This window comes from Dromiciops gliroides, chromosome 2 (genome assembly GCF_019393635.1).
Source record: "Dromiciops gliroides isolate mDroGli1 chromosome 2, mDroGli1.pri, whole genome shotgun sequence".
NCBI lineage: Eukaryota > Metazoa > Chordata > Mammalia > Microbiotheria > Microbiotheriidae > Dromiciops > Dromiciops gliroides.
In genome coordinates this window covers 96,813,554-96,838,932 of record NC_057862.1, presented here as the reverse complement: position 1 = coordinate 96,838,932, position 25,379 = coordinate 96,813,554, and the positions used below count along the sequence as shown (strand labels likewise).

General features: G+C 34.1%; 1 protein-coding gene across 2 annotated transcripts in view; it reads left to right on the top strand.

Annotated features, from left to right (window-relative positions):
* The window catches only part of ATRNL1 (attractin like 1), a 1,132,449-nt gene that overhangs the window by 240,968 nt on the left and 866,102 nt on the right, over nt 1-25,379 (top strand). For both annotated transcript variants that reach the window (XM_043982337.1, XM_043982338.1), the window contains exons 18-19: nt 3,448-3,666; nt 14,080-14,217. In XM_043982337.1, the coding sequence (XP_043838272.1) occupies nt 3,448-3,666; nt 14,080-14,217 (357 nt within the window). The remainder of the gene's footprint in view (nt 1-3,447; nt 3,667-14,079; nt 14,218-25,379) is intronic.

The window sequence follows — 25,379 nt, the reverse complement described above, 5'->3', positions numbered from 1 at the left end:
ATTGATTCTGTTAGGGGCCTCCACTTTACTGATTCTCTTCTATCTTGAACTTACTGTTATGTAAGGATGGTCCTGAAATTTCACATACCTTACCAGCCCCAAACCTCCGGTCAGGTTGAGTGTATTAACAAGGAGCTTAAGACTATGATTGCAAGTTATGTGCTAAACCCCATCTGAAGTGGCCTGATGTTCTTTCTCTGACTTTGTTCTATTTGCATAGCAGACCAAGGGAGGAATTACATATATCATCTTTTGAAATGCTTTCCTTGCCCCCTTCGCCCCATAATCCAAGAAAGACCTTCTCTCCCCACTGTACTCATATCTAATTAGCAAGAGATACCTTTGTTGCTTCTTAGATACAGGAACTACAAACTATGCTGCAAGAACTCCATGACATGGGAACGGCAATACAGACTGGACCATTGGACTTTTCTCTCCATGATTTTGATCCTGGAGATAAGGTCTAAATCAAGAATTTCCAATGGGGAAAAAAAACACAAGAAAGAATTTATAATGGATAAATGGGACTGAGACAGTTAGGAAAGGCCCATTCCAAGTGCTACTGACCACTCCAACAGCAATCAAGATTAGGGAAAAAGGATTCCTGGATGCCTTGGCCTTCTTGTAACTACATTACTCATTATGACTTTTATGTATTGTAACCCTAGATGGGTTTCTCCTGTCCATTCCTCACAAGAAAATTGGAAAAGACAATGCCATTGGCAATATCAGTAGGGAAGTAGGATATTTTTTTGTGGGGAAATGAGAGTTAAGTGACTTGCCCAGGGTCACACAACTAGTAAGTGTCAAGTGTACGGGGTGAGATTTGAATTCAGGTCCTCCTGAATCCAGGGCCGGTGCTTTATCTACTGTGCCACCTAGCTGCCCCCCTCTCTGTATCATCTTAAAACTATTGGGTTTCATGGGTACTAGCTGTGCCATCATGTACATCAAGGAGACCCAGATCCATGGATGATCCTCCCCATTAATGAGAATGAGTCGATTGCACACTCTAGTTGGGTGAAAGGGTGGGAGATACTACAGACTGAAGACAGTGACAATATTAAAGGTTCCCTTTTCCCCATTTCTTCTAGAAAAAATCCTATGTAATTAAAAAGGATGAAAACCCTAAGTGGACAGCCCCACAGGCCATCACCTTTACTGATCTGAGAAATAGCTGCTTCCTTATGGCTCTTAATGATGCCACCATTGCCCACAATAGTATGAGTATCACATTGGCAGTACTATCACCTTTACCCAACTTCCCACTGTGTGTTGAAAGAAAGAAGGGAATTAATATTACCATATATTTGGGCACTATTTCAAATTACACTGACTATTTTGTTCCCAAATATTTCTAAAATAAACCCTTTCATTTGTGCCACTGACAATTAGATTATTCCATATTATATTTTTCTTGCTAACAACCTACAATGGAAAAACATCTAGTGTTTTTAATGGGAGACTTTGGGATATTGGCTACTATCCAGCAACTACTCTACTAGGGTACAAGGGCCGTCCTTAGCATGCTACAAAAAGGGCTCTTCTCCCTTTATGAAACCCTCTGTGAACTTGTAACCCCTGGGCAGGTTTGTGTGTGTGTGTGTGTGTGTGTGTGTGTGTGTGTGTGTGTAAGCATGTCATATTCCTCATTATTACCTAATTGGCTGAGTGTATAATTGCTTGTTTGGCCCCACTGGTATCAGTCTTCACACTATAAGACTGGTAAGAAGAAAGTCCAGTAGAAACCTGGGAGCATAATGGCACAAGCATCAAAAAAAGAGGAAAGATATTTTCCACTGGGAATGTAAAAACTATCTAGAACCCTGTAAAACAGTTTGGGAATGGAATTAAATTCCGTTGGTTCCTTATTTCATATATAGTGATTGCTGTGTTCAAACAGGCATCTAGAAATCTTTCCTTTGACATTGAAAGATTGGCTCAGGCTCAAGTTAGTCTATTACCTCCCTTCAAATTGAGGTAGATTCATTAACCCAGATGGTCCTACAAAATCATTTGGTTGTAGATTTCATCACTGCCTCACAGGGAAGATCTTGTGCTGTGATGAACCAATCATGTTCTTATATCAGTTGATCAGGAGAAGTTAAAACCAGCCTTAACAAAATTCAGAAAATTACAGCAGAAACACGACTCCCCACCCCAGATGACCCCCCTGGTGGAGTATGTCTTATAGGGTCACTTGGCTTAAGGGAAATGGCCTGGCAACCACCATTGGTAAATTGACCCTTATTGCCCTGTGTTATATAATTCTTTTTAGACTTTTCATTAGTTGCTGCATTAAAGCCTGTTCTGGCTAGTCCCAGAGGCTTATGTGCATTTGGCTGACCATGATCATGTTAAAAATCTTATAAAATTAGCTCATAGAAAGTGATCCTTGGAAAGTTAAACCACCTATGGATCAAAAGGGGAAACAGAAAACCAAACCGACTCCATTTTGTATCAATCCTGACATTTTGTGTAGCTGCTGTAGTTAAGTCTCATTTCCCTGAGTTTAGTTTTCCTCTAAGTCATGTAATTTGGGAGAATTATTTATTATTTTACCACTAACTGTTTTGCAGGATGCAAGTGGATGCAACCAATTGGAATCCCTGAACTCTAGAAAATTTCTAAATCTTAAAATAGTAAAACTGTTAAAATAGTAACTGTAGTTCACTATAAAAACCCTTGTAAGTCTCTATTCATTGTTCTTGTGCCTACCTGATTTATTCCCCAGTTGTATGCCTTGCTAATACATTGTATAGCTTAGACTTATTTTCTTAAATTATTATAAAATTACCTTCTACATAGGGCATCTTGTTTTTATGTCATTTCAGTCATTGCACAAGAACTTATTAAATGTGCAAACTGACATAAAGTCTTGGATATTGGTAGGTATCAAGGAAATTCTCTATTGCCTGTCTGTCTTTATGTCAGTTGATACATCTATACATCTATCCAGTATGATATGGATGATATTCTGCATGTTTGAAAAATATTGAATAACAATTTGAGGCATTAAGTTAAAACTTTAACATTTTTAGAGGAATAGGAGAAAAATGTTAATTGGTGCTATGAAATTCAGCATTACTTTGGAGAATTAACTTATGATACATAAGTATACAAATTAATAACTTACTAAAATTTTAAAGAAATTATATATATGTATATCTATGTATATAAATTTTTTCATCAACAGTATTACCTTCACAATGTAAAGTAGAAAACTTTCTTAACAATTAACTTTTTGAATTTTCTAATCAATTTTTGAAAGCTGCTTCTGGGATATTATTTCCTTAAAATGAAGATTTACACCAGGCCATTATTTTACTTTAGTTTTATAGTTATCTATTTTCAGCTTACCTAGAGAGCTATTATGCTACTTTTTTCTTTGTAAAATGAAGTACAAAGTCATTTAATGTTTGATAATATCACATTTCTGTTATGCAGCTCAAAATTGTTCTGGATTAAGAACATGTGGACAGTGTTTAGAACAACCTGGATGTGGTTGGTGCAATGATCCTAGTAACACAGGGAAAGGACACTGCATTGAAGGCTCTTCAAGGGGACCCATGAAACTTGTTGGGATGCATACCAGTGAGATGACCCTTGACACAAGTCTTTGCCCCAAAGAGAAAAATTACGAATGGTCTTTTATCTATTGCCCAGGTAAGAACTGATATGATGAAATTGACAAAGGTAAACTCATTTCAGTTTGTGCTTAAGTGAACCAAGCTCACTTTGTTTGAAATTGGTACTGTGAATTTTCCACTAGACGTCTAGGATAACTATATGACCCAAATTATATAATAGAGTTGAGTTCAGAAATGTTATTGCTTTAATAATCAGATACCAGAATAGGCTTCCAATAGGAAATATGCAATATTATTTCTTAAAGATAAATGTCTTCTTCTTGCTGAAAATGGAACTAGCATCCTTTCCAGTGAAAACAACTTTGTAATTAAATTTTATTTTGGAGGACCTGAATAGGACTCAGTTTGACTGTATTCCAATGTAATCTCTACTCTTTTGATTTGCTTTACATAGAATCCTATATTGGGAAAGCATTTTTTGGGTTGTCTAGTTCACCTTCCCAGTCAATGTGGGAATCCCCTCTACAGCATTCCTAAAATTCAGTCTCAGGGTGAGCACTTATAATGATGGAGACTTATTACCTAACAATGTAAAACATTCCAATTCTCATTACTAGAATATTCTTCCTTAAACTGAGCTAAAACTAACCTCCTTATAACTTCACAGATGATCACAGGTAACTTCCATTATTTAGTCCTAGTTTACCATAGGGAGTTAGATAAATTATTCATACATACACATATACATGCAACACACATATATGTATATATGTGTGTGATATAGATACATGACATATCTATATATTTCCATATATATGTGTATATATACAGACATGTGTGTATTTGTGTGTGTGTATCTTGTCATTGTTGAGTCATTTCAGTTATGTCTGACTCTATGTGCTTTATTGGCAAAGATAATGGAGAGGTTTGCCATTTCCTTCTCTAGCTCTTTTTACAGATGAGGTACAAATAGTACCTCAGGCAAATAGTCCTCTCCCCAAACCCTTTGATTCAGTTATACTAACTTACTGTTCCTCCTTCAGGACACTTCATCTCTCATATCTGTGCCTTTCTACTGATCCACATCGCAGAAGTTCTCTTCATCCTCATCTTTGCCTCTTAGCTTTTCTGGTTTGCTTCAAGACTCAGTTTAGGGGTTAATAAATGTTTATGAACTGACTTAAATCTCCCTTCTGCAAGAGACCTTTTCCAGGTCCCTTGATGCTAGTGCTTTGCTCTAGAAGATTATTTTCTTTGGATATATTTTGTATATGTACTTATTTGTATGTTGTCTCCCCATCAGAATGCCAGTTCTTTGAAGTCAGGGGCTATTTTTACTTTTGTCAGAAAATCTTCAGAGTTTAGCACCATGCTTGACACATAGAAATTCCATATCATGCCCCTGTGCATTTGATCAGCCCCATGCCTGGAATTCTCTCACTCCTCTCTGATTCTTGCAATCCTCAGCTCTCTTAAAGGTTCATCTCAGGGTCTTCTTCTGGTGATAGGCCTTTCTTCAGACTTCTCATGATGCCCCAAGTTGTGAGTGTTCTCTCCTTACCCATAAAATTACTTTTTGTTTACTTTCTATTTTGTGTTTACTTATCTGTATGCAGGTTGTATCCATAGTGGAATGAAAGCTGATTTGTTTCTGTCTTTGTATCCACAAAATCTGGTATCTTATACATAGCTTAGGAAATGTTTATTGAATTAACTTGATAAAATTATCAGTGTGAGAGCATTTTGTTTCCCTTACCTTCTATGACCTTCTTTTGACCTTCTGGAGTATTGTATAACCATGCTTTGTTAGGATTATGCTTGAGTGAATAGGCTTTGAAAGGCTGCATTTGAGCTTAAGTGTTTGTCCTTTGTGCCATACATTTTGTTTATTTATTTAGAATTTTCCCCAAGTTACATGTGTAAACAAATTTTCATATCAATTTTGAAATTTTAAAATTCTTTTCCTCCCTCCCTCCCCACCTCTCCTTAAGAACTCAAGGAATTCAATATAAGTTATACATGTGCAGTCATGCAAAACATTTCCACATTAGTCAGGTTTTGAAAGAAAACAGACAAAAAAATCCTTTAGAAAGAGGAACTAACAAAAAATTACACTTCAATCTGTGTTTAGATTTCTCTATAGATGGATTGCATTTTTCATAAATCCTTCTGATAGCTTCCTGCTCATCATTTCTTACAGCACAATAGTGTTCCATCCTAATCTCATCCCATAATTTGTTCAACCATTCCCCAATTGATGGGCATTACCCCGATTTCGAATTTAACTTTAAAAAAAAAATCTCTTTTAGGATACCAACATAGTAGTAGTATTGCTAGGTCAAAGAGTATGCATGGTATTATAGCCCTTTGGCCATAGTTCCAAATTGCTCTACAAAATGTTTGAATCAGTTTACAACTTCACCAAGAGTGTATTAATGTCTCATTTTCCCCATACCCCACACAACATTTGTCATTTTCCTCTGCTGTCCTATTATCCAATCCAATAGGTATGAGGTAGTACCCAGAATTGTTTTGACCTGGATCTCTCCAATCAATAGTGAGTTAGAGCATTTTTTTCACATGGATATGGGTGGCTTTGATTATTTCATCTGAAAACTTCATGTCTTTTGATCATTTATCAATTGGGGAATGTATGCCATACATTTTGGATGATCAGAAGCATTTTTTCCTTTAATTTTAAATTTGGGATTGTGTTCTCAGTCAAATAAGTTGCTAGATAATATGTGGATTTTGGGAACTATTAATGTACAGTTACTGTAATCTCTCCCCTGGAGCTTGAAAGCTATGTTAGTTCATCACAAATTCTGACAGATATTATCAAGCATTAAAAGCATCAAGTATGACATAAGTAATAATTGGATAGTTATCATTTAAGTGGAATACTTTGGGTCATAATGTGGCCACCTATTATATAGGGCCTTACATCTCTCATCTGGGAACATAGAAATCTATCTATTCTCTGGTGCGACTTATTCATTGGCAGGAATAATAGAACCATTTCCACATGGTTACACCCAGATTCTCTTAGGATTCTTGGGTAGCCTTTTTGTAGGGTAATTTACTCCCCCTACTTACCACCTAAAGTCTCACAGAAACCAACCACTCACAATGATAATCCTTTTAGATCTTAGCCACAAACATTTACTTAGCAATGAGGCAAAAAATAACAGTAACATTATAGGTGATCATATTAAGTAAGTCAAGGTATAAATAAAATAAATAATAATCTATATATAAATATGGGTCACCTTTTTCAACCAATGCACTCAGTATCTCTGGTGCAGTGTGATCACAACTAGAAGCCAAGCACAGAAGCATACAATGGGGGACAATATCCATGTGCTTAGGGTCACCTATTTCTGGTACATATCTGGTTTTGTTGTAATTGGTCTAATCAGGGAATATCTATCACACCTTGTAGGGACCAATTTTTAATTGGGGAGTGTTAGCTAAGTGGCTCGCTGCAATATTGGGGTGAAGAAGGAGACTGGCAGCCTCCCTCAAAACAACAGGATTTATTGTAACAAGAATGAACTTTAAAAAAAAACCCACACAAACAGGATCAGTAGGATCAAGGGAAAGGAAATAAAATGGGGAAAGGGAAATTATACAACCTGAAAAATACCACCACCCAGGAATAAGCTGAGAATACACCACAGAGCTCCTGTCGCCTTCCAGCTTCCAGCTAGAATGGCGAATTCTCCCCGTTCCTAGAAACCCCACACAGTCCCGAACCAATTGTCTGGCCGCTTTGACAGTCATATTACTGTCCTCACTAGGCTTCCAATCATAATTTTGCCAGGCCAATGTAGTCGTTGGCAAGTGGTGGTGACTTGAGGTGCCAGCTCCATGGCAACGGCTACAACCAGTGGGTGGAGCACCATGCGGTTTGTGGAGCCCCAGGCCAGTGCTCACTGAGGCAGAAAAACCTCAAAGAACAATTAATTCCTTACAACATGAAGCCACTTTACTGCTAACTGCTTGTCCACCATTGTTCACTGTGAGAAGTCTTCTTTCCTACATGCTTTTTCTAAATTAAAATAATTTATTTATTTTGTTGCATTTTAAGTTCCAAATTGTCTCCTTCCCTACCTCCCTATCCCACAGTAAAGAAGACCATAATTTGACACATTTAAAATTATATTTAAAAACATACTATACATACTTCTATTTATCAGTTATTTCTCTGGAAGTGGATTTCATCTTCCTTCATATGTCCTTTATAGTTGATATGAGAATTTATAATACTCAGAATAACTAGGTTACTCACAATTATTCTTAGAAAAAATATTGCTTTTACTGTATAAAATGTTCTCTTTGTTCTGCTCAATTTGGTTTCCATTATTACATGCAAGTCTTTTTATGTTTTTCTAAAATCAACCAGTTCATCATTTCTTACAGCACAGTCATAATACACCAAAATCATATACCGAATATTATTTAGTAATTCCCCAATTGATGGGCATTTGCTCAGTTTCCAGTTATTTGCTACCATAGTGAGAGCTGCTATAAATATTTTAGAACAAATAAGTTCTTTTCCTTTTTCCCTGTTCATATTGGGAAACAGACCAAATAGTGGCCTTGCTTGGTCAAAGAGTATATACACCCAGTTGTATAACTTTTGGGGCATAATTTTAAATTCTTCTCCATAGTGGATGCATCAACTTACAGTTCCATCAATGGTGCATTAGTTTCCCAATTTTTTATCTCTCCTCCAACACTTGCCATTTTCTGCATCTATCATTTTCTTCAATCTGATAGGTGTGAGACATCTCAAAGTTGTTTTAATGTTCATTTCTCTAAGTAACAATGATTTAGAGCATTTTTCATGACTATGTATAGTTTTGATTTCTTCATCAAAAACTGCCTGCTCATATTTTTGATCACTTATTAATTGGGAAATGACTCATATTCTTATAAATTTAACAAAGCTCTTTATATTTTTGAGATAAGACCTTTATCCAAGAAACTGTCCATGAATTGCCTTCCCCCAATTATCTGCTTTCATCCTAATCTTGGCTACATTGATTTTATTAGTATATAATCTTTTTAATTTAATATAATCAAAATTATTTATTTTACATCCCATAGTGCTATCTCTTGTTTACTCTTAAATAATTCTCCTATCCATAAGTCTGGTAGGTCATGTGTTCCATGTTCTTCCCTTTATTTCTAGGTAATGCATTTATTTTGATCTTATCTTGGTAACTATATCAGATATTGGTCTATATTTCATTTTTGCCATGCTTATTTCTAGTATTTCCTACATTTTTATCAAATAATGTACTCCTATTCCCAAAGCTTAAATATTTGCATTTATCAAGCAAAAGGTTACTGTTATCATTTACTACTGTGTAGTAGTGTATGTCTACTCTGTTTCACTTATCTGCTTTTCTATTTCTTAGCTGGTACCACATAGTTTTGATAATTATTGCCCTATAATATAGCTTAAGATCTGGTACTGCTAAGCCTTCTTAATATATTTTTCATTAATTCCTTTGATAGACTTGACCTTTTGTTCTTCCAAATGAACTTTGTTATTATTTTTCATAGCTCAAAAAAATTTTTTTTTGGTAATTTAATTGGGCATTGAATATGTAGATAAGGTTAGATAGAATTGTCATTTTTATTATATTGGCTCTGCTCACCCATGGAAAAAATTAATATTTCTCCAATTTTAAAAATCTGGCTTTATTTGTATAAAAGGTGTTTTATAATTGTGTTGATGTAGTTCCTGAGTTTGTCTTGGCAGATATACTCCCATGTATTTTATGTAGTCCACAGTTATTTTAAGTGGGGGAATCTCTTACTATCTCACAGAGTTTTGTTGATGATATGTAGAAATACTGACAATTTATGTGGATTTATTTTTATCCTGCTATTTTGCTAATTTTAAAAATTGTTTCAACTTTTTAGTTGAATCTCTAAGATTTTCCAAGTATGTCATCATATAATCTGCAAAAAGACACTTTTATTACCTCTTTGCCCATTCTGATATGTTCAATTTCTTTTTCTTATTGTTATTGCTTCTGTTTCAAATACAATATCGAATAATATTGATGATAACAGGCATCCTTTCTTCATCAGCTAATCTTAATGGGAAGGTATCTAACTTATCTTCATTAGAAGTAATGCTGATTGCTTTAGGTAGATGCTTTTTATCATTTTACAAAAAAAAATCATTCGCACCTATGCTTTTGAGCGTTTTCCATGAGAATGAGCATTCAATTTTGTTGAAAGCTTCTTCTGCATCTATTGATATAATTATATGATTTTTTTGTTACTTTTGTTATTGATACCAATTATGGTAATAGTTTCCTTATGCTAAACGATCCCTGAATTCCTTGTCTAAATCCCACTTGGTCACTATGTATTTTCTTTGGGATATATTGTTGTGGTCTTCTGGCTAATATTTTATTTAGAATTTTTGCATACATATTCATTAATGAAATTGGTCTATAATTTTCTTTCTCTGTTTTTGCCCTTCCTGGTTTAGATATCAGTACTTTGTTTGTTTCATGAAAGGAATTTGGTAGGACTCCTTCTTTGCCTATTATTCCAAAAATTATTTACTATTGGAATTAGTTGATCTTTGAATGATTGGTAGAGTTCACTCATGAATCCATTTAGTACTGATGCTTTTTTCTTAGGAAGCTCTCTTTTACCAAAATAGGCTTATTTAAATATTATATTTCCCCTTCTATTAAGCAAGGCAGTTTATATTTTTGTAAATATTCTTCATTTCACTTAAGTTGTTAAACCTATAGGCCTATAATTGGGCAAAATAACATGTAGTAATTGCTTTGGTTGCATCTTCATTAGTGATATATTTACCCTTTTCATTTTTGATACCAATAATTTGGTTTTCTTCTCTTGTTGGATCATATTAAACAATGGTTCATAACTTTTATAAAATAAAATTCTAGTTTTATTTACTAATTCAATGATTTTCTTACATTCAACTTTATTAATCTAACTTAATTTTTAGGAAGTTTGGTTTGGTGTTAATTTTCACTTTGTTTTTTTTTCTAGTTTTTAAAATTTCATATCCTATTCATTGGTATGATATTTCTTTATTTTATTGGTGTAAGCATTTATAGATACAACTTTTGCTCTGATTACTGCTTTTGCTGTGCCACATAGATTTTTATATGTTGTTTCATTATTATTTTCTTTAATAAAATATTTATTGTTTCTATGACTTGTTCTTTAAGTCACTCTTTAAAATTAGATTATTTTGCCTCTAATTTTAAATCTATTTCCATGGTGTCTTATTAAAAATAATTGTATTGCTTCATTATCTGAAAAGGATGCATTTAATAGTTCTGCTCTTCTGTCTTTAACAATAAAGTTTTTATGCACTAATATATGGTCAGTTTTTGTAAAGGTACCATGTTATCTTCCTTTCTACTCTTAATCTAACACAATAATTACCAGCTTGTTCAATTTATGATCTCTCTTAGAAGGATGTTGAGAAATGTTAGATTAATGAAGTCATTCCCTTTAAATTGAAAACTGTGTAGCTCAACAGGTTGGATATCTAGTTGCCCTGTAAGCCAAACCTAGCCAGTTGTTTATTTACCATGACTCAGTGTTGATCAATCCAATTGTGGAAGAAAACAGCTTAAATTAGCTTTCCTAGAAAAGGGCTTCTTAAACTTTTCCCACTCTCAACCTCTTTTTACCTGATAAATTTTAACACAACCCTGCCTATATAGGTATATAAAATAGGTATACATAACTTTTTACTATTGCTAAATTTTTCACATTCATTTATGTGCCCCCCCCCCTTTCCCCTTCAATGGGGTCTTGACCACAGTTTAAGAAGTTAGGCTCTAGAGAATGTTCTAGAAAACTGTCTCCAATGAAGTCAAGCCTTTCTCCAAACAATCAGAAATTATGTAGCCATTTGTTATCTTACTATTGACTGCTTTTCATTTATTTATCTATTGATTGATTGATTCATTCATTTTTTATCTATCTTTTTATTCATTTTTCTATTTATGCATGTACTTATTCATTCATTTTTGTTTATTTACTTATTCACTTATTTATTCATTCATTCATTAATTTATTCACTTATTTATTTATCTGTTGATTTATTTATTTGTCTACCTGCTTATTTATTCATCTATTGACTCATTTATTTGTTTGTTTATTTTAATTTATTTATCTATTCATTAATTAATTTATCTATCTATCCATCTCTCTGTCTATTTTTTTTGGGGGGGGTGATGAGGGTTAAGAGATTTGCCCAGGGTCAACGATCCCAGACAAGTTTCCAAAATTTAATTTAGTGTGTCAGTTGGGCCTGAGCCTAGGTCATAATTAGCTGAGTTCATCTTTTTTTTTTTTTTTTGAGGCAATTGGGGTTAAGTGACTTGCCCAGGGTCACACAGCTAGTAAGTGTCAGGTGTCTTACTTCAGATTTGAACTCAGGTCCTCCTGAATCCAGGCCAGTGCTTTATCACCGTGCCACCTAGCTGCCCCCTCTTGGCTGCTTTTTCATTTAAATCCTTGCTATTTCTTGGATCTTCTCTTGCCAGGTTCTGTGTTCTTCAGCCTCAGATTCAAGCTCCCTATATATTTTAATGGCTTAAATAAATCAGTCTTCTAACATTCCATGAGTTGCCTTTCACTTAAAAAAATGAAGAAATCACCAAAGTGCCTCTATAAAATTAACGGTCCTTATTTCATCATCCCTGTATCTCTAAACAGTTATTACATTTTTAATTTATGTGATTTTTAATCTCTTAAGGTTTAAAAAGAGTTATATGTAAATGAGCTAGGGAAACAAAGTTTTACAGCTATAAGTTCTCAACATGGTTCCTGATTGTCATTTTTTTTCCTTGAAAGTGTTTCTTTGTACAGTTTTTTAGTTTTTAATGGAATAAAAGTTCTTTTCTTCTCCCTTTTAAACCAAAATCTTCAAATACTAATGGGGCATTACTCATCAACATACATCTTTTAAAAGAGAATTTAAATCTTTACATTTATCCTGCAGTTTATTTTCTGTTCTAAACTATTCAAATACTACCTGAAAATTGTTTTTCTTCATTTTAATAGGTTTTATTAAACCAAAGCTCTCTTTCTACTCATTTCAGGCATCAGTCTCTTACTGAGAAAACATCTTAAGTGATTTTTCAGTTGGTATAACTTTTTTCTTTATGCAAAAAGTACTTTTATTTTTAACTTTTGCAGCACTAAACTGCTTCATTTGAAAAAAGACAGAGCTTTAAAGAGACAATGCTTTACATTCAATTACCAGCCATGTGGTTGTTATTTAATGATTAGCCCAATTAAGTTCATAGTGTAACATAATCTAGTTGGTCTCAGCAACTCTACCAGAACTTTTCCTTAGTCATGGAGTATTGTGATTTGCATTGTTGAAGCTAATTCCCACACTGATACAAATGTGGATCTTTGAACTATTATTATGTACGATAGTAGCCACTCCCATATTTGTTCCTCCATAACTTTATTAAACATAAATTCTAAGGAAAAATAAGACAAAGAAATAAATTAGTCAGGAATAGTTTATTAATGACTTACTAAATGTTAGGCTTATATGACTCATCTTTCTGAATTAAAATCTGGCCTCAGATACTTAATAGCTGTGTGACCTTGGGCAAGTCACTTAACCCTGTTTGCCTCAGTTTCCTCATATATAAAATAAGCTTGAGAAGGAATGGCAAACCACTCTAATATCTTTGCCAAGAAAACCCCAGATGGGATCATGAAGAGTCAGACACAACTATAAAATGACTGTCAACAATATGACAGGCACTGTGCAAAACGCTGAAATGTAGAAGTATCCCTTATGATCATTCACATGATATTCAAAGAATATTATTAGTATCTCAGGCAAATATTGAAAATTAATTTGTCCAACATTAAGAACACATTTACATTAAAATCCTCAATATAATGTAAATTTAATTAATTTTAATATTGTGTTTCATGCTACCAAACTGTATGGTCTGATTTTTAAAACATTTATTATTATTATTTAAGTGCTAACTATAAACTTTAATACAATCATATTCCATATTATTAGAGTGAACATTTATTGAAGGTGCATTTGTATTAATCCTTTAGGATAAAATCTTAGTAGTTTTCTGTCTTCAGTTTTAGTTTTTGTATTTTCCTTCATTCTCCAAGTCTCAGTCTCCATTTTGGAGTACATAAGGTATTAAACGCAAAATAAGTTTCATGCATTTTTTTAATAAATATTTTTAGGAATATGAAGACTTCAGGTAGAAATTGGAATTGAAACAAAGACCTAAAAGTGATGATTTAGAAACGTTTCAATTTAACTTTATTATTTAGATTTTAAAAATCAACTCATAATATCACTCATTCAAAAGTTTATTAAATGCTGAATCTATTCATTAAGTGTCTAATACTTTCATACTTCCTATAGAATTTTGGAAGAAATATTTGTAATTGTGTATGTTGTTTTCTCCAGCTTGCCAGTGTAATGGACATAGCACTTGCATCAACAATAACGTGTGTGAGCAGTGTAAAAATCTTACTACAGGGAAGCAGTGTCAGGATTGTATGCCAGGATACTATGGAGATCCAACCAATGGAGGACAATGTACAGGTAAGAATATTTTTTTTCTCCTAGGATAGTTTGATTTTATCTCAAATAAGAAATTTTCTCAACTGAGAAACACAAATTAAAGAACTTTTTTTTTAAACCACTAACCTCTAAATTTTTGTGGATGTTTTCTTAATTTGCTTCTGTAATTGATCTATAGTTGGTCTCTAACAACTGTTCAAATAGTATTTAAGTCTGTACTTTAAAGAAAATCTATCTGTACTGAAAAACACGAAGGTTTACTACTTATATTATTTTAATATGTTTGGAAGTTTTTAGGATTGTCTGCATTAGGATATTTTTTTATACTATTTGTATTGAAAATAATGGGCAGCACTTTGTCAGAATTACTTTGACTTTATTCATGTCATGCAGAGATTTTGAGAGATAAGAAAGTAATTTATTTTCATAGTGAAATTACTCTGATTATTTACTATTTTCAGTAAAAATGGCTCATGTTCCAAATGATAGCATTTTTCCATACAGTATATCATTTTTGTCCCTTTGTAACCTGAGTATATATACTCACAACTTTTTTTTAACTAAGAAAAAGAAAAAAATATTCTCTTAACATTTTTGATTATAAACATTCTTGGTGCTGTGTAGCTGGGGATAAATTTTCTGCTTATTATATTTTTTCTGCTTATGTCTTTTAAAACCAATATATATATGTATATATGAGGCATACCTGTACACACATATGTGTACATGTATTTTTATAAATATATGTATATAAATTGGGTAATTTTATATAAGAATATTGCTTTATTTTTATAATTATTTTAAACAGAAAATCGTCAGAAAATACAAAATAATTAAATTTTTTTGGTAAAAAGTTTCAGTGCATTATATAGCAAAATCCTGGATTTTGACTTGGGAATAGTAATATTTCATTAATTGAAGTATACATTCTTCCATTGATAGGCACATTATTTGTTTGCAACTTTTGGCTACCATAAATAGTACTGTTAGGAATATTTTGGTGACTCTCCTTCTGTATTTGACCTTGGTGTTCATGTCCAGTAGTGGGATTATTGGTGTAGCTAGGTGGCATGGTGGATAGAGAACTTGGTCTAGACTTATGAGGACCTGAGTTTAATTCCAGCCTCAAACATTTATGAGCTGTGGGACCCTGGACAAGTCACTTAATCATGTTTGGCTCAGTTTCTTCATATGTAAAATTGATTGATGTATGTAAATATGTAAATATTGATGATAAATATTGATTATTTAATTTACATTTCTCTTATTTTGAACATTTTTTTCATATAAATATTAAGGGTTTGTATTTCTTCTTTTGAAAATGATCCATATTCTTTAAAATCCTCAGCTCATTGAGAGTGATTTTAAATTGAATAAATTTATGTCAGTTTCATGTAGGTTGTTTCTTAGACTTTTGTTAGAGAAGTTTGATTGAAAAACTTTTTTCCTATTATTAAATCTTCATCGGGGCAGCTAGGTGGCACAGTGGATAGAGCACCGGCCCTGGCTTCAGGAGGACCTCAGTTCAAATCCAGCCTCAGACACTTAACACTTACTAGCTGTGTGACCCTTGGCAAGTCATTTAACCCCAATTACCTTGTAAAAAAACCCAACCAACCAACCAAACAAACAAACAAAAAACCACCACCACCACTACCAACAAGAAATCTTCATGTCAAAAAACTGAAGATCCTTAGAAGACACTCCATCCATGGTCAAACTCTCCTGTATTGTATTCCTCTCCTCTTATACCTTCCCAAAGCAGTACAGCATAAGAGTCGGCATAGTTCCTTTTCCTTACTCCTAATTCTAGAATACTCACCAACCTTTTGTCTTTTGAGGTTAATTACATTATACTTTATTCCGCATTCCAACTCTGTTTTGCAGTCATTTCCAATCTAGTTTATTTTACTTCATTTCTCAACAGTGTTCCTTTCCCCCCTCAATCCTTGCCCTTATACGTAGGGATGACAGTATATATTTTGATGTCCTCTTCAATACCTTGGCCTTCTAGTTAATCAGCACCCTAAAATCCTGTGACTTCCATTTAATTCCCCCTTAACTCCATGCAGAAATGATCATAACCATTTGTCTCTTCATCACTCCTCTTTGTTTTACCTCCATGCTTTAGAACTTTGCAAATTCCCTCTCTGACCACAGACTCCCAGCCTTCAGACTTTCCTTTTGCTTCATCCCTCCTAAGTCCTCATCATGATACCTATTCTCTCCACTCTTCCCTTTTATTAAAGTCTATTATCCTTATTCTGGCTTCCTCTTCCTGCCTTTATCAGGGTTCTGTTTTCATAGTTCAAATGCATGCTATCAATTACCATTGCATCCTTTGCCCCCTTATTGATAGTCACACCTGACCAAATCCCAGCCCTGATTTTCTTGATCGATCTTCTCTATTTCTGAGTGCTCTTTGAGAGTCACAAATTCATAAAGTTTGGTTTTGCTACACATTTTTGTTAACTCAATAAGACCCCGACAGCTACACAGTAATGCCCTTCTTCCCTTATTGACTATCATATTCTCTATGTGATTCCAAATCTTTCTCTTCAGAATCTTCTATACCACTTCCTGCATTTGTTTGACCAGAAGACAATTTCTCCTACTTTACTGGAAACACAGAAACCATCTATCACTAGCTCCCTTCTCTTCTCCCCTACTTCAGACCACAAAAACTTTATATCATCCCCCAGCACCTCCTTCTTTATGCTAATTTCTGATGATGAGCTGGGCCTTCTCTCTGTTAAAGTAAAGCCCTACACTTGTGTTGTTCTTCCTCTCTTTTACACCTCTGCCCCACAGTTATCTACTCCCTTATCTTCCATCTCTTCTTATCCACTTACCTCCTACAAAAGATGACCAAATCTCCCTAAATAAAACTAACAACAACAACAAAATCTTTACTTAAATCTCAATTTCCCTTGTCATAATCCAGCTTGAGACCCTGGTCTCTTCTACTTTTCACAGTCAAGTTTTAGAAAGAATTGTCTACACTTATGGATTTCTTTTTCCCCTGTTCACTTCTCAATCATTTATATTCTGGTTTCTAGCCCTTTCCCTTGGCTTAAGTTCTTCTCTTTAATCTTTATCATTGATCTCTTAGATGCTTTTTAAGCATGTAAGTGACTTTTCCCTCTCCTCATCTTTTGAGGAAGGTCACTTAATTTGTCTATTCTCATTTATTTATCAGTACAAGGAGATAAGAACTCACATATTTATTTGTATATAGAGTGCTTTACAAACCTTAAGGTGCTACATTAATGTCAGCTATTATTATTGCCACTATTTTTGTTATTTATATCTCCACAGCTTTTGACACTGTTCACAAACTACACCCTTGGTACTGCTGTCTTTTGGTTTCCTACTGACCTAGCTGATCATTCCCTAGTCTCTTTTGCTAGTTTATCATTTTCTTCCTATCCTTTAAGTACGAATATCCTCCAAGGTTATTAAACCACTAAATAAGTCTTTATATTTGTAATGTTTTCATTTTATTATGGAATTTAACAGCTGGTTGCTCCTCTATTGCCTGATTATTTTTGGCTCCTTAGATTTAATTATCATCTTTCTATCTCATTCCTACCTCTTTCTAATTTGTTGTCTCTAACAAAACATCCACAGCCCCTTGGATATGATGATCAGTGATTAATCTTTTTTGTCCTTCCTACTTAGCTACTGACAAAGCTGTAGGTTGACTCTTCTCAGCATTTCGATATCTAACATATGGTAAATTAATTTTTGTTCCAAAAATTTTTAACAGTATCTATTTAGATTTGGAAGTCTGGAAAAGTTCAGACTTGTATTTGAATGACAAAACTGTCTTCAACTGCTAGATTAACTCCACTGTAGTAAAAGGACATTGCTATGAAAACGTGGCCTATAGTTTACAATTTAATACAAAGGGAAATAAAAACTTTTATTTTGTTCATTTTTATAAGCCATGGCATAAAGAAGCATTGGTCTTTCCCCACATGGGGCAAACAAGACTTTTTAATACTAGCTATTTTCAACAATATTTATAGTATGCAGAAAACATATAGTCATGCTAGATTTATAATTGGCCTGCTACTTTGGCCACATTTGTTATGTTCCAGTGGATGAGACAGGGACTTTCAAATCTGCAAGTCTGTTATTGGCCATGAGTCCAATACAGTTGTATAGCAATTGGAACAGAGGAAAACAAAAATATGACATTGAATTTGACTGTGTCTGAGAGGAAAAGCACCGGGTACCCCTCTTTATGTCACTAAAACAAAACTATATGCTATTAAGGCTGGTGGTTGCAGTTTCCATGATAGTAATGAGACCCACATCCCAGAATATGTATGATGGAGCAAGAATTAGTTATTGGATAAGTGAAATGAATGGAAAGACAAAAACAGAAACAGACAGATACCAGAACATATGGATTAGTGTGTGTGTGTGTGTGTGTGTGTGTGTGTGTGTGTGTGTGTGTGTGTGTGTAAAATGAATGGATGATTAAATATTGGGGTAAATATAAGTGAAGTACAGCCTGTGAGCATGAACGATTTATTCATTGTGAGGGCATAGGAAAAGTCATCCAAGTCAGCATCCTTGGAACAAATTCTATGCTGGGTGCTTGTTGAACAAGTTCTATGGCCAGACCAAGGCAGGCAGTAACTCTGAGAATCTGACTGAAAAGGTGTGGCCTTTGGTTATTATTTCTGTTCTTATGTGGCAACATCTACATTCTGAGGACTATAATGACGAACTTGTAGATATAAATATCTGTTTTGCACTGATTTGAACCTCAGTATCCTTCATCAGTTAAAAGAAATATCTTGGGGGAGATGTCAGAGAAATAGTTTAAATACAGGTGCATTTGGCAACAAGTGGGAAGTTTGTGAGAATGTATGTGTATCAGTAACTATATACTAATGAGTTTATATTTCTGCCAATCTAAACCACAACAAATACTATAGATTGTAACTTTGTTACTAATTTTTGTTAAAAATTAATAGAGCACAAAACATGTATGCATTTTGCATGCTATAGCTAATTCTTAACATTTGTTAAATGTTTATCTAACAATGTGGAATTAAAATATCAACCATCTTTATATTATGTTTATTAATTAAAACAGCTTATTGTGGTAAAGTATTCTAGACCATCCAGTCTTCCTGAGGCTTTTCATTCCTTTAATTGACATAGAAAAGTCTTTATTTAAGGAGTAAGAGATTTTAATGGTTAGACTATCTTATATGAAAAGGGGTAGTTTATATTATTTGGTATTTGTTTATTTTCTCTGGATTATATCCATACTACCACATTTTTACTTCTTAATGCCTGCAATTCTTCCCTAATGTATTAACATGAGGAAATAAATAAATAGTTTGGCTACTCTTTTTATATCAGCAAGGGGATTAGTAGGTACCTGAATGCAAAGAAAAAAACTTAAAAGAAGAATGGTATTTTTTGCGTTATCAGTGATTATTTTGGCATCCCTTTTCTTTCTAGAGATGACATTTTCCCCACAGCATGAACTGTAGATCAACAATTCAGTTTTTAGTCTTCGATTCCAAAATTACACTTCCTATAAGCTGAGACACAATGAACTAAAATAATGTTCAAAAGAATGAGAAGATTAATATCTCCCCTTATTGACAGTTGCACATTTTCTGGTGGTTTATGAAGCTTTCAATAATTCTTAATAGTTCCCTTGTTTCTTGAAGTTGATAAAAAGTCCTTTGGCTGTCTATAGGGAGGCTATGGCAATTTGATAAATGAACATCATTTTTATTCTTAGGGGATACATTAGCTATCTAACCAAATAAGCACTGTGTCACCTCTGGTGAATTATATTTAATGTAATAATGGCTAAAATCAATTTATAAGTCTTGTAAAATGATAAATTTTATCACTTGTTTCTCCATTTCCAGTTGTAGTTAATAGAGGGGGAGTTCATTTTTTATTAGTAGATGCTTTTTTTCTTCCCAAAAGAGTATCTAGGATCTATAATCATCTTTTTTTAAAAAATAGTGCTTTCTATATATGATTGGGGTTCAGTTTTATTGTGATTCTTTGTTACATTGGAACTTTTAAAAATTGTTATGGGCCTTATTGAAGTTACTCTTTTGGGAATATCTTTATATTGATGATGTTCTAGAACTTCCAGGGCATCATTAGTGTTAACAGTAGTTTGTTATAGCTGTCTTTAGTCTGTGTTTTACTATGGTTTTTTCCCCCCTCTATATTAGTGTAGCCATAGGATTAAGCATATTTGCGAGAAAAACTTTATTGGTTATTTCTGTCATATAATCTGCCACCTGAATAAATAATATGATTAATTAAATTTCATCTTCTTGGATGTTTTTTAAGACCATAGATTGGACCAGAATGTTCACATGCAGGTGATTAGGGCCATCATTAGACCTTGGTTGTGAAATTCCTTTTTGGGAAAAATTGGGAGGGCCTCAAAGGAGGATTGCAAACTAGTTTGGGTCAGGTCAAACCCTAATATCTTTACCAAATGCAAGGGGAAGAGATGAGAGCACAAATTAAGAAGCTAGAGTGGAAGTTTCACTTCAAGAATGCCAGTCCGGAGATAGCAGACAAACAACCAGAGCTCTGGTTAAAAGGCTATTGCATCCAGGCAGCTAGGTGGTGCAGTGGATAAAGCACCGGCCATGGATTCAGGACTCCCTGAGTTCAAATCCGGCCTCAGACACTTGACACTTAAGTAGCTGTGTGACCCTGGGCAAGTCACTTAACCCTCATTGCCCTGCAAAAAACAAACAAACAAACAAACAAAAAACATGGCTATTGCATCCAATTCCTTCTACTTCTGAGTGCTCTTCTTGGCTGGGGGGAGGGGAAGGGAGATTGTTTCCTTCCCTTGCCTGTGTAGCTAGGACTTCTCTGTGCCCTTCTGCCTCTTGGGAGTTATGAGGATAGATAACAGCCCAGAGACTAATGAAAGCGTTGTGTACATCACAGAGAAGCCACTAAATGCGGGAGTTACTCTTTTAAGGGTTAAGAGTTTTCCTAAGGTTCTGTTTCAGGTAATTTTTTCTAGAATTTGGTCTTATCAATATGCAGTATTCTAAAATTAATATTCTTTATTATTTTGCTTATCATAGTTATTTCTGTATTTTTATTGTAGAATTTCTTTATCACATATGTACATGGAGACAAAGAAGAAATGTGTGAAAAATACTTTTTTAAACTAAGTGAAAAAATTGTTTATGTAAAATGAGAAGAATCTTAAATGCATTCTTCATGCAGCTGCCAAAACTGTCTTGCTAATGCACAATTTAGATTATATTACACTTTCTACTCCATGTCCCAAACAAAACAAAAACCCAAAACTTCAGTGGCATTCTCTGTGTCACTAGGATACTGTGTATATAAACTCCTTGTCAAGGCCTTCAAGGCTTTCTACAGTTTGGAACTAACCTATATTTCTAGTCCTATTTCATATTATTCTACCATAGGTACTCTACATTCTCACCCAAATGAACTACTAAATATTCTCCATACTTAACAGACCATTGACATTCCCACTGTGTGTTTCTGAGGTTGTCCTTCATATTCCAAGAATGCATTTCTTCCCCATCTCTACCTTTTGTTCTCTCCTTGTTCAAATTTTTCTAGAACACTTTGAATCTTCCCCTCCCTATGTTATATTACACTTATTTGTATACCAGTTACATCCTCCATCCTTATCCCTACTCTTGAAGTAGGATCTACAATCCTCTGCTACTCAATTCTGATAGTTTTTTCTTTGTTTCTTCAGTCTTTATCAATATCTTTCCTATGGTATCTCATCTGTGGCAAGTGCTTTGCACTTAATACATTTTTGCTGAATTGTTTAATTGAATTTTTGGATGTCACTAATTTGGAAATAGAACAGATATTTCTAAATTTGATTTTTAAAAATATTGGTAAAATTGCAAAAAATAATTATCTTTTTAACATTCATTTATTCAACAACCATTTATTAAATACTAATTTAATAATCATAGCTAGCACTTATATACTGCCTTCTATGTGTCTGGTACTTCCCTGGAAGGTAGGGACTGTTATTATCTTTATTTTACAGTTGAGGAAACTGAAGCAAGAAGAGGTTGAATGACTTGCTCAAGGTCACACAGCTAATAAATGGTGGGGGGCATATTTGTACTCAGGTCTTCCTGAATTCAGGCCCAGTAGCTCTGTCCACTATACTACCTAAATGCCTCTAAATGTGCAAAATAGTGTATGGGTGCTTTTGGAATAGACAAAGATAATTAAGACATGGCCTTTGCCTCCATGATGCTTACAATCTAGGAGAAGAGATACAATTGACTTTACTTCTTTAAGGATCAATGAGGTGCGATGGTGTTTTATTTGCTTGCTTACTTTCTGGTTTGTTTTGGTGCTAGTACTTCCTTAAGTGACTACATATCACAACCCTTTCATAACTTAGTAGGTGGTATTTCATAGTTGCTATGGCTGTGAAATTCACTACTCTGTCCCACACCTGGTGATGAGCCTCTCCAGACTTTGCTAGGTTAGTCTTGTATATCAGATACTTGTTTGTTATCAGGCTTATGATAGGTCTCATGTTAAGAGATACAACACTTACACAATCAGGCAATACTGAACAATAAGAGTAACTCACCATAGAATGTGAAAGAAAAATCTATGTGTTATGTGAGACCCAAGGCTCATTTCTAACTGGGTATAATAGAAATGACTTAATGAAAAGATGTGGGGTACGAACTGAGCCTTAAAGAATGGGTATGATTTTTAAAGGTGAATTTAGGTTACATTCTAGGTATAGTCAGTTAGCATTTATTAAGTACTTGCTTTATGTCGGACACTGTGCTAAGTATGGGGGATACCAGAAAAAAGGGCAAAGGACAGTCTCTGTTCTTGAGGACCTCATAGGGAATGGCACAGTGATTATCAGCAATCCTATGACTTCACATCTTTACAGGTCAGACCCACATTGTATATTTGATATCTTTTTCTATAGTAGAGTTGCCCAGAAATTTATATATAATGACGGCCACAGACAAACAGTAATATGTGTGAATAGCTTTCAAGATCATTAGAGAATGGCATCTTTGACTACCAGAGGGGTCAGTTTTCATTTTTCTGCTATGTTTAATTTAATGGGATTAATTTTTAATTATATATACTAATGTAATAGTGCTAGAGATAATCTAAAGTAGAAGATATTGTATAATCATTTAGCTTTGGGGTATATTTGGTTATCCTTTAACTAGTATGTTTTTTTTCTTTTTTATTGAATTAATATTAAAATGAGTTTGAATTCTCTAAATATCCTCTAACATCCTGAGGCTGAAGTAGAAAACATCCTGGGATTTTAAAGATTCCAAAGACAATCCATTAATTAGAGAATTATAATAATGTCATTACATATAAATATTAAATGTTGCATGACATCTTAATTAGTAGAAACAGAACCAACTGCTTTATATGAAGGTAACTGTAAAAATGCACATGAAATAAGAGTAACTTCATAAATCATGTCTAGCAGACTGACCTTTTTAAAAATTTCCCCAAATTACATGTAAAAACAAATTTTCACATGGATTTTTAAATCTTTGTGTTCCAAATTCTCTTCCTCCCTCCCTCCCTCCCCACAACCCCTTAAGAACTCAAGCAATTCAAGATAAGTTATACATGTGCAGTCATGGAAAACATAACAGACAAAAAAAAAGTTAGAAAGAGGAACCAAAAAAAAGCAAACCAAAAAAAAATTATACTTAAAGCTAGCAGACTAACCTTTAGGCAAAGACCAACCTGTGTATATTCCTGTATAGCAAAATATATATCTGTTCATAAACTCTTACCAGTTGACTATAAATAACACTGGCCCCAGACACAAGGTTGTAGTTTTTGGATTTCCTTTTCTTTGTTTCCACCCTTCTCTGTGCACTCCTTTCTCTTTACAGGTGAGGATTGACCACTCACCTAAGCAACCCTAAGCTTTTTCTGATCATTTAATTCCTTTATTCAGGAAGCTTTAGTGCTGGCTCCTTATTGCCCAAAGGATAAAATGCAAAATCCTTTGTCATTTAAAATCTTTCACAGTGTGGCTCTAACCTATCTGTCCAGACTGATCACAAATTACTCCTATTCATTACATTATGTTCCAGCAAAACTCTACTTGATGTATAGTACTTGAACAGTTTTACATCTTTCACCTTCATTACTTTGCACAGGATGTCTCCTATGCCACCAATGGTCTTCCTTCTAACCTCTAATCCTTAGAATATCTAGCTTCTTTTAAAATAAAATTTAAGTCCTGCCTCCTACAATGAATGCCCCAGTTCTTAGTACTATTTTCTCTCCCCTTAGAGTTACAACCTTATATCTCTCCCTGTGCCACATTTCTCCTAAATCTATTCTTTATTCTTATGGAGGTATCTCCAATGTCTCATCTTTCAGTGCTCTCTCAAGCCATGATCCTTGCTTTGGTTTTACTTTCTTCCCTTTTCATTTTTGATGGTGTAGTTAAACAATTCAACTATATACTGACCTTCATTCTCAAGTTTATTGCCATTATACAAGGTTTATCCAACCCCAAAACCAACCCTGGGCTGCTCCTACCAACTGTGTGTCTACTGCTGAATGATACTGGAAGAAGTCATATAATCTTGCTGATGGGTTTTACTACAATGTCAGCTGGGCGCTCCCTGTGGCAAAGCGATCTTTTCCTCTTTCCTAACTGTCTATCTTACCACTTCTTAGCAACTTTCCCAAACCTTTTTACCTCCTCTCAATCCTACCATCATACTCTAGATCCATATATCACAGCAGAGCACTTTAGTTCCTATTTCCATGAAAATCAGAGATATTTGTCTTGAGTGCCTTCTTTTTCTTCTATATCTTCAAACTTCTTGGGACTATCCTATTCCTGTTACTCTCTAATGAAGACATTGGCTTTCTTATCACCATAACTAGTGTTTCTCTTTGTGCCTTTATCCTATTGTCTCCCAACTTTACCAGTAGTTTGCCTGTCAACCATACTCTTGCCCCATCTAATTGTCAATTTCTCCCAGTGGATTATTTTTTGCTTCTTACAAAATTGCCCAAGGCTTCCCCATCCTTATAAACTTTCATTTTTTCCTGTTATTTCCTTGAGCTATTGTCCTATTTTTTCTCTCCTTAGCTTTTAATGCCTTTCTCTTTATAGCTTC